At 61.6% G+C, this 9950-nt stretch overlaps 1 protein-coding gene across 1 annotated transcript; it reads right to left on the bottom strand.

Annotated features, from left to right (window-relative positions):
• Window positions 1-1867: 1867 nt before the first annotated feature.
• ENDOD1 (endonuclease domain containing 1) lies at window positions 1868-9451 on the bottom strand. The gene is made up of 2 exons (XM_049778562.1): window positions 9088-9451; window positions 1868-3515 (listed from the first exon to the last, which is right to left on the bottom strand). The coding sequence occupies exons 1-2, from the start codon at window positions 9382-9384 to the stop codon at window positions 2313-2315; spliced, it is 1500 nt and encodes a 499-aa protein (XP_049634519.1). The 5' UTR covers window positions 9385-9451; the 3' UTR covers window positions 1868-2312.
• Between the last annotated feature and the right edge of the window lie 499 nt (window positions 9452-9950).

The raw sequence follows: 9950 nt of genomic DNA, 5'->3' as shown, positions 1-9950 counted from the left end.
TGCAGGCTCCCACACCAGACCGACTCCTGCTTTATCTCCCTCCTCATTGGGAAATACTGGGAGCGGGCTGACCCCTCACCTCTTGACTTTGGGAAGGACGCACCCTCAGAAACTCCAGGGCTGCCATGAGGGGTCGACAGCTACTTTATTGAGCATTGCAAGGTGTGTGTTGTGTAGCCCCCAGCTTCAGCCCCAGCTTTCCCTGAGACAGCTTTGTGCTCTCTCTGGTGGGCTCAGCAGGCTGGGCCCGTATGTTTGGTCTTTATGTTTCCTGCAGGGCCCACCCCGCCCATTCAGTTCACATCAGATGCGGGGGGGGGGGGGGGAAGCATGTTGACATGGGAGAGAGCTCACCCACATGAAAGAGGCCAAATCCAGAGGCGCCCACTCCCACCACATCAGCTGGACAAGCTCCCAAGGGCCTGAGTCACTAGAGCCACAGACAGGCCAGACAGCCGGAAGGAACATCATGGACCCACCCACAGCCCCTGTGCCCTGAAGAACTTCTGCTCTATCCTCGCTCAGCAGGCTTGGCTTCAGTCCATGGGAGGACACCAGGAAATGTCAAGGGATGGGGCAAGGGCCACAGAAGCAGCCAGTGGCTTGTTCCTGCTGGAAGCTTGGGGACTCTGGTTCTCTTTGCACACCCGAAGTGAGGTTTGGCTGGGGCTACAAACTGGGGAGCCTGGAAAGGGACCCCTGCAGACCCTCAGCCTGGCTCTGCACACACACACACACACACATACACATTCACACACACGTATCCATGCACATAGCATTTGTGTGTGCACAGAGACACACGTTGCCCCCAGCCAGTTCCAGTGAGGGAGGTTCCCTGCTCTCCTAATCACCCTGGGATATTTGAACCCCCCCCACCGACCCCCACATAGCTGGTGAGGGGGGAACATGACTTGGGCTCCTGTGGGTCTCTGGTGGGCACTATTCCTAGTGCCCATGGCTCCCCCTCTCCCTGTGCCTCCACACAGGCCCAGCTGCCCCTTGAGCCGTGCTCTTGCTGTGCTCCTACCCTCCATCCCTCAGTCAATGTGAACAGGGACCCTGGTCTGCTTGCCCTGGGTCTGGCCTTTCTGGACCCCAAGTTTTCCTGAACCCAAGCTTCCCTGTACTTGGCAGCCCACCACGGCCTCTGCCCTGCCACCCACACTTAGGGACTCACACCTGCGCCGCCAGCACCCAAGACCCAGGGAGCCCTCTGGAGGGGAAGCTTCTCCAAGCCACCCCAGACACCCCAGACCCTGTGCGGGGCCCGGGCCATGGTGCCCACAGGCAATTGGGTCATCCTGCCCCGCTCATTCCGGAGTCTGGACTCAGATCCCAGTGGGGGAGCTGACAGTTTCCAGTGTGGCATTTTCTGTGCCTTTCTAGCCACATTGGCATTTGTGGGCGCAAGGCAGTGCCCGCACAGTGTGGGCAGGCCTGGCACTATAGGAGCTTCAACAGCAGCACCACCTGTGGGCCTCAGGCTGCCGTGTGGTCCTGCGTAGGCCCCTCACACCCAGAGTTGCCACATGGTCCCAGGGTGCATGTCTGCCCTGCTCAGACCCGGTCAGGTTTCACTCTGCACAAGCTCATCTCTGCTAGTTCCAACGTGCAGGAAAACCTGCAAACTCCTTCCAGTCGAGGGGTGCAGGAAAACTGGGGACAGAGACCCTGCAGCCATGGCCAAGGCTAAGGGCCAAGAGAAGCCAATGAGGACAGGGCGGGCAGGGGAGGTGGTTCCATGGTTACCAGAAACCAAGGAGGAGCTGGGCAGCACTGGAAGAGGAGTTAGGAAAGTGAGGGAACAGGAAGAGGTTGGGAAGGAGAGGAAGGTGGAGGAGGTGGAGGAGGGGAGAAGGAGGGAAAAGAAGAGGAGGAGGAGGAGGAGAAGGAGAGGAGAAGATGGAGGAAGAGAGGAAGGGAGTGAGGAGGGAGAAGAGGGAGGAGGAAAGGGAGGCGAGCAGCAGGAAGAGCAGGCAAGGAAATTCCTCTTCCATTGCTCAGGCCTTTGCTGATGCCCACCCTGCTCCCTTGTGCCTCTGGTTGGTAGCAGAGAGCACAGAGCCTCAGAGTACCTCTGGCCAAGGCCCCAGGGCCTACAGTCACCCCCAATCGAGCAGTGGCCACACCACACCCCCACCCACACCACATCCCACCGTGTCCCTCCTGCAGAAACATGTCCCTCCACCCTCCCCAAGGCTGAGTGGGAAGATCCCTGAAGGGGACAGAGGTGCAGGAAAGGCTCAGAGTCCGGCATGGTCTACTGGGGGGAGATGAGAGATGACGCAAGACAAGAGACACCTGCTTCGCCGCTACAAGTCCCCGGTGCTGTCTAGAGGCAGAGGGACCCGTGGGCCGATCCGCCGGCACACACCGAGCAGCACCTGCAGGAGGCCCCCCACGGTGCCCGAGGCCATGTTGAAGAACAGCGCCAGGGTGCCCCCGAGGCCCACGGCGATGTCCCTGCACACGGCCGGGATGGCACCCACCGTGTGCACGGGGAAGGCGGCCACGTCCAGCAGCACGCGGACAGGCAGGCCCAGTATGCGACACACGATCTTGAGCAGGCAGCAGAGGATGCGCAGGAGGGCCCCCAAGACCCGCAGCAGGACCTGGACCACCTTCCAGGGGATGATCACCAGCTCGGACCCGATGGCCAGCAGGTAGGAGGCAGTGCCCGAGCCCAGGCGATACAGGCCGCCCTCCACAGCCCGAATCACATACTTGGTGGAGAACCACAGGAGGTGCAGGGCCCCCCGAAGCGCCCCCAGCACCAGGGCATAGAGAAGCTGCAGAAGCTTCAGGAACGGGGTGGCCAGGAGGCCCAAGAGCCTCCCCAGCCAGCTGCCCTGGGCCTCGGCTTCCTCCTCTTTCTCCTCCTCCTCCTTCGGTGACTTCGGAGCCGACACAGGCAGAGTCTGGGGGCCCCCCTCGGCCAGTGCGGCCCGCTCCTCCTCCTGCACCTGGGTGACGGCTTCCAGAATCTTCCGCAGCTTCTCCGTGTCTTGCTCGGCCTCGCCGCAGTTGTTGTGGAAGAGCTGGGGATTCGTGGGCAGCAGCCGCTCCAGGTCCTTCAGCATCACATCCTCAATGACCGCCCCGGCCCGGGGGTGCAGCACAAAGCCCAAGGCCCAGCCCCCACCGGGCACAGCGCAGCAGGCCGCCAGCCATACGAGCTCAGGCACGGCCACCCGGCCACCAAGCATGTGCTCGGAGGGCACGGCGCCCACCAGCAGGTACAGGTCCTGGTGCGGGACACACTGCGGGAGCAGGGCTCGCTGCAGCAGGCGCTGCACACTCTCATGCCAGCGCTCCCGGAAAGATGGGTTCATGGGCACAGAGTTGGTGAGAGTGAGGGCGTCGCTGCCCAGCGGCCACGGGTACAGCTGTCCCGGCTCATACCCTGTGTCTGCATAGTCGGCGCTCACAGCCTGCTGGCTCCCCAGGTGGCTCCCTTCGGCTGCCAGTTCCACCTCAGCGGCCGCCTCCTCCAGGTGGCTGTTGGGGTCCTCGATCTGGAAGGAGAGAAGTGGGCAGTAGAGCTGAGGCGGTGTGGGCTCCGGCTCTCCCAAACCCTTTGCAACGAACGGCCCCACTCACTGGGCGCAGCAGGGTCACCCCATCCCATGGGTAGGGCCACTGTGTCCCTGGGATCCTCCACATGCCTCAGTGCACTCCCACACCTGAGAATACCCACATGCGGGGCCGGTGAGGTGGCGCTAGAGGTAAGGTGTCTGCCTTGCAAGCGCTAGCGTAGGATGGACTGCAGTTCGATCCCCCAGCATCCCATATGGTCCCCCCAAGCCAGGAGTAATTTCTGAGTGCATAGCCAGGAGTGACTCCTGAGCGTCAAACAGGTGTGGCCCAAAAACCAAAAAAAAAAAAAAAAAAGACAAAAATAATGGGGATACTTTTTATGGAAATGAGGGTTTCCTCCAGAAGTGCTTGGGGCATGGGTGGCCCCTCCTGTTGGTCCTGGCTGATCCGCCCAGCAAGCCGGTGCACCTCGTCTGCCTGCCTGAAATCGACTTTCTGGGAATGAGAAAACACCTGAGCCCAACACAGGCAGAACTGTGTCCCCTTCAAGCATCTGAGATTCCCAACAAAGCTGCCAGGCAAGCCTCCCTCATATAGCACAGGGACACACCGACAAGCATACAGATGTGTGTGCAGGCGTGGATGCATTCAGCAGAGCATGAGGGGGTGTGGGTGGAGAAGGGGTTTGGGAGTGTGGAATCTGCCGGGGCCGGCATGTTTTGCAGATCCTCATGCCCAACTCTCTCTCTGCTCCGTGGACAAGGGCCTACCACAGTCCTGCCCTGCGGCTCCATAGCTCCGCCTCTAAGGACCAATGTCCTAAGGCTGATGTCAGCGAAGCCAGAGCCGCCATATTGGGCCCCCAGGTCCCCTTGGAGGACTTGGGGCTCACATTCGTCTCCCGGGGCCCAGCACCAAGGCCCGTAGGAGCCGCCTCTGCTGGCCGTGTCCCCGTAGGCTGAGCGTGTTATGTGATCCAGCACAGGGTCCACTGGGGCTTTGTCTCTCGACTCAGCAAGATGAACAGGTTTGAGCACCAGCTCCCATCCGCGTGGACCCTGCCCTCCCTCGATGCCTCCCAAAAGGTCCCGTGTGGGCTGAGTTCTCAGCCAGCCACAGCCTAGTTTCTCGCAAGTCTGCGTTTCCTTAGAGCAGACAGTAAGGTCTCTGCGGAGTGCGGGTCTCTTGAGCTCGCTCTAGGGCTAGCTAGGAACAGCATTTTCTACACCCTGGGGGTTGGTGCTGAATCTGTTTCTGCTTTGGGGTGGAAGGAGGGGGGACTCTGGGTACCAGCGAGCATGCAGGAGGCCTGCTTCCCAACCTGGCCCCCCAAATTATCCCCAGGTCAGGAGATGGCCCCGCACCCAACCAATTCCTGGGGGTTTGGGGTTTGTCCTGTCAGTCAACAAGAGTTAATACATGGGCTGGGCTGGGACTACTCTCTCTCTCTCTTACTCTCTCTCTCTCTCTCTCTCTCTCTCTCTCTCTCTCTCTCTCTCTCTCTCTCAGAGGTTCTCTCTCACACACACACACACACACACACACACACACACAGACTCTGAGAGGTTCTCACCCGCCTCTTCCCCCTCCCACCAGGTCTGAATGACACGGAACATCAGATAAGTTTATCAGAGCCACCCAGCACGGCAAGTGGCGGAATGAACTAGAATCCGCCCAGCATGGAAACTGCCCAGCAGGCTTTGGGGGCGGGGGGTGGGGTGTCTTGGGAAAAAAAGGGGCAGGGAGGGTGGAGTGGGGCCTCTCCAGAAGGACCCCCTGTGTGGCCAGCTCAGGCCATGGTTCTTGTCTCTCACTCTAAGTCCCCTTCCTCCCTCGGGTTCTCCCCTCACCACTGCCTGGAGGTCAGCAGCTTCTCCCCACACACTCTGGATAGGTGCAGCTGGGGGTCATGTGAGTCTCCCTGAGGGCCCAGGGTGCCAGGGTGGCTGCGCCAGGCCCAGACCTTTCTCGGAGATTTGAAAATGAAAATGATGGCATGCGTGAGTGTCTGTTTCTATGTGAGTGTCTGTATATCTGTGTATGCCTGTATGTCTCTATATGACTGTCTGTGTGTCCGTCTATGTACCTTTGTGTATCTATATCTGTGTGTCTGCATATCTGTGTGTATCTGCGTGTCTGTGTGTGTCCTTTGTGTGAGTGTATCTATGTGTTTCTGTGTGTATTTCTGTATGTATTTCTGTGTGTGTTTGTATGTTGGGGTGTGTGTTAGCTGCCCCTTCCCCAAAGTGATGATACTGGAAGAAGGTAGAGGCAGAGTGACTCCGGGTGGGATGAGGCTGCCCCCACAATTCCCTGCTCCCTTCCTGCATTTAGCTTCTGCAGACCCTTCCAGAACCTGTCTCTGTTGCGGTACCCGTCTTCCCATTCTCCTGCTCCTGGCACAATATGCCTATAGCCCGGGCCCTGTTGTCCTCTCACTCTCACAGCCAGGAGGCCCCGCTGAGACACAGCCCAACACAGCCTCTGAGAAACAGCTAGACGCCTGAGAAGTAGCTTCAGGCTCAGAGCCCTGCAGATCCTCTCAGAACCCCCAGAACTGGGCTGGGTGCAGGGATGCAGAGCCCTGCAGGGCCCTGGCAGCTCCTGGAAGGAGGCTCAGCTGTCCTCACCCCCCTCCTCCCATGTCAAGCTGAACTGCAGCGGCAGAATCAGCCTGGAGCAGCCTGGCAGCCTCGGGCCAGTCTCCTGGAGCAGCTAACTCACTGCGGTTGACTGCAGAAATGCCCAAGTCATTGGCTACTCACATCCAATGAGCAAGGCCCAGCAGTCCCTCAGGAGGCCAGAAGGCTTAGGCAGCATGTTGGGCTGACCTCAGGGTCAGCTTGCCTTTTTTGGCGGGGGTGCACACCCAGCAGTGCTCAAGGGTTACTCCTAGCTCTGAGCTCAGAAATCTCTCCTGGCAGGCTCAGGGAACCCTAAGGGATGCCGGGGATCAAACCTGGGTCAATCCCTCCCCGCTGTGCCATCATTCCAGCCTTTCAGTTTGCCCTTTATCTCTTGTTCTTTCTGAGGCAGACTGCAAGTGGATTCTGGGCACCACTGGGCTTGGGACCGGGCCTACAGAAGGAAAGGTTCTGGAAGGTGCGATTTTTCTAGTAGCCAGGCCAGGCAGAGAGCTGGGAGCTGAAGGGACCATCACATGGGTGGATTCATCTTTCTAGTTTGCACTTACAGTGCGGAAGCGTGGAAGGAGGAGCCCTTTGAAGTCCAAAGAATAAAATCTTTATTCGTCACGGAAATGTCCTTTCAAGGCCCTGAGCTGGGCGAGCAGAGCTGGCTCGGAATGTCCCGAGTGGGCCGCTGGGACAATGCCACATACTGTCCAACTAGGGGATCTCAGTGACACAGAAGCCCAGGGACAGACTATTGCTGCCTGGTGTACCCCCTCACCCAGCACCATGCCTTGCAGCCCCTGCAGGGACCCCCACTCCCAGGGCTGCCCTAGGAACCTAGGATCCACGCCCGAGCAAGCAAATGAGACCCCATAGCACTTTCCTTGGTGCCTAAATTTGAGACTGACTGGCCAGAAGTTGGCAGATATGTCCTCCCCCCACCCCGCCAGCGTCCTTCAGGACCAAGTAGCCCTCAAATGCCAGTCATGCCAGGGCCAGCACCTCTCCTTGCTCCCGGCAGAGATCAGGGCCATCGGGAGGCGCTGAAGGCCAGGATGAGGCAGAGGAAAGTTGGGGTGAGGGCATGGGGCCACACTGCCCAGCCAGGCCTGGAATCCCAACCTTGGGGGAGTCACCTCCACTGCAGCCACGACACGGTGAAGCACTGTAGTCCCCGCATGCTGTGGGACATGCCAAGGCTCACACATGACAGCACAAGCCATGATCCAGCACATCTGACAGCACACGGCACGGCCCCCACATGTGATGTCACAGGCCACAGCTCACATATGACAGCACACACCATGGTTCCCACACACGGCAGCACACGTCACTGCTCACCACAGTGCTCATCTTTAGTGCTCGGTTCTACTTCCTCAGTTTCTCTTCACTCAGCAGCCCCCAGATCCCCCACTCAAACAGCCCTTCACACAGCCTCTCGCTGGGGACAAATGGACACCCAGTCTCAGAGACACTTAATTGGGGAAGGAGATATAGAGGCTTGCACCTGTTTGACTGATCCATTGTGTGTGTGTGTGTGTGTGTGTGTGTGTGTGTGTGTGTGTGTGTGTGTGTGTGTGTGTGTACAAAAGAGACAGACAAAAAATGGAACATGATAAATTTGTCCTTAGTTGTCTTCCTCAATGGTAGGGCAAAATCTCGTCTGTCTGTCTGTCTGTCTGTCTGTCTGTCTGTCTCTCTGTCAGTCTGTTTCTCTGTCTGCAGCCGGCAGCGGCCTGGCTCCTCTTCCCACTTCAAAAGAGTCTGACTGGGCAGGCCCAGGAGCCCAGTGCTGGGCCTGTGACAGGAAGCCCTGCTGCAAGCGAGAGCAGGCCCCAGTCCCCTTGACCACCCTCTGTTCAGCTCCTCTGCATCCCCGCCTGGGCCCTCTGCTGGGACCTGTCTCCTGCACCCCTCCTGCTGCCCCGTTTGCACTCAGGGGACGGTCGGGTCCCTGGCTGCCCTCTGTCCACGGCAGAAGGAGCCCCAGGGAGCCTGTGTGGTGTGGGGAGGCCACGGGAGGCCGCAGTCACCAGGGCACTGGCGGGGGTGAGGGAGTGGCTGGCCCGCAACACAGCCACTGTGACAGGCCCAGGACGGGATCGTCCCTGTGCCAGCTCTACCTGCTCCTGACACTGCACCTGACAGTGAACCTTCACCCACACTGTACCCACACCCAGCATTGCACCCACCCCTGCGGGCCTGGGCAGAGCCTCCGTCTGGAAACCACCCACGGCAGGAGCGCAGACCTCTCGCAGGCAGGCCGGTGTGTCAGTGTGTCAGTGTGTGACTGTGAGAGTGTGTCAACATCCGCGAGGTTGTCTGTTTCTATGCATGAGAGTGCATCATTGTGTTGTGTGCACGCTCTGTCCCAGTATCTCAGTGCCCTGCAAAGGGGCCGTGTCCTTCCTCCCCACGTCACAGGCCCTGCACCAAGCTAGCCCAGAGATCTGGAGGAGCAGAGGGGAGCCCTGGTGCTGCTGCTCGTGGCCACCCAAGCTGCGTGATCAGCACCTGGCTGTGGGCAAACCGAGGCAGCAGGGCCGGTGGCCTAGTGGGTAGACGGGGATCTGGACTGGGAAGAAAGCCCCCCTTGGGCAGGCCAGGGTGCCCCCGCCCCGTCTTCCCATGACCTCTCAGTGGCCCGAGGAAGGAGAGCCCAGAGGCAGGAAAAACTGGTTTGGGGTGGACCCGCCGCGTTCCCAAAACTGCGGTTCCCTGTCTCCTGCCAGCGGTGCCAGTCGGAGGGTGCCAGGGTGTGCGGGCCGCCAGGGGGGAAGAAGAGGGGGCCCTGGGCTAGCTCCCCACTCCTCGCCCATCTGCGCCCGGCCCCGCTAGCCAGCCGTCTCCAGGACGCTAGGAGCAAGCACCCCGTTTGGCGCGCGCCTCCCTCCGGGGGACCGGGCCGGGCGCTCACCTGGGGCTCCAGCAGCCAGCGGGGCGCGTCCGCGGGGCGCGCGGGGCCCGGGGCGCGGAAGGCGGAGAAGAGGGGCGCGCGGTGGCGGGTGCTGTAGAGGGTGGCGAAGCGCGCGGCGCCCCCCGAGCGCTGGCACAGCTTCAGCGCGTCCTGGAAGCGGCCGGCGGGCGCCGCCCCGGCGTAGAAGAAGCCGTCGCAGTCCCCGAAGCCCTCCTCGGCGTCGGGCACCCGGCGGGCGGCCCGCGGGGCCAGCAGGGCCGCCAGCAGGGCGAGGGCCAGGCGGGGCGCGGGGCCCATGGCGGGCGCGGGGCGCGGGGCCGGGCAGGGGCGCGCGGCGGGCAGCGGACCCGGAGGCGCGCGGGGAAGTGCGGGCAGCCCCGGCGGGCGGTCCGGGCGGTCCGGGCGGGTCCCCGGGGCGGTCCGGGGCTCAGGCCGCGCCTCCTCCGTCCGCCCCCAACGCGCCGGCGACGTCCCCGGGCGCCCGGCTGCGCCAAGCGCCCAGGGCGCACGGAGCGGGGCGCGCGCGCGAGGGATGGATGGATGCATGGATGCATGGACGCGCACAGGGCGGGGGGGGACCCCGACAGGCACCCGCACCCCACCTCCCACCTCAGGGGGTCCCTGTGCGTCTGGGGGTTTGGTGGGCACGCCCCAAGGCGGTGCCTGGCCCCTGGCGCAGAGTGGGAGGCGCCTCTCGGAGGTGGGGGTGGTTTCCATCATCCTGTGATGCGGGACGGTGGGACTTGGCTCCTGCACCCCTCCTGGTGCCCCGTCTGCACCCAGAGGACGGCTGAGTCCCTGGCTGCCCTCTGTCCACTGCAGAAGGAGCCCCAGGGAGCCTGTGTGGTGTGGGGAGGCCCCCC

The sequence above is a fragment of the Suncus etruscus genome, chromosome 8 (genome assembly GCF_024139225.1).
Source record: "Suncus etruscus isolate mSunEtr1 chromosome 8, mSunEtr1.pri.cur, whole genome shotgun sequence".
Classification (NCBI taxonomy): Eukaryota; Metazoa; Chordata; class Mammalia; order Eulipotyphla; family Soricidae; genus Suncus; species Suncus etruscus.
Note: the sequence above shows the minus strand (reverse complement) of the source record. Positions and strands in the feature narration are given on the sequence as shown.

What these genes read in the sequence shown, in the direction of transcription:
- ENDOD1 (XM_049778562.1), bottom strand. Translation starts at nt 9,384, where the DNA reads ATGGGCCCCGCGCCCCGCCTGGCCCTCGCCCTGCTGGCGGCCCTGCTG. An exon ending in GCTGGCTGCTGGAGCCCCAG is followed by an intron (nt 3,516 to 9,087) that starts GTGAGCGCCCGG and finishes CTCTCCTTCCAG; the next exon opens with ATCGAGGACCCCAACAGCCA.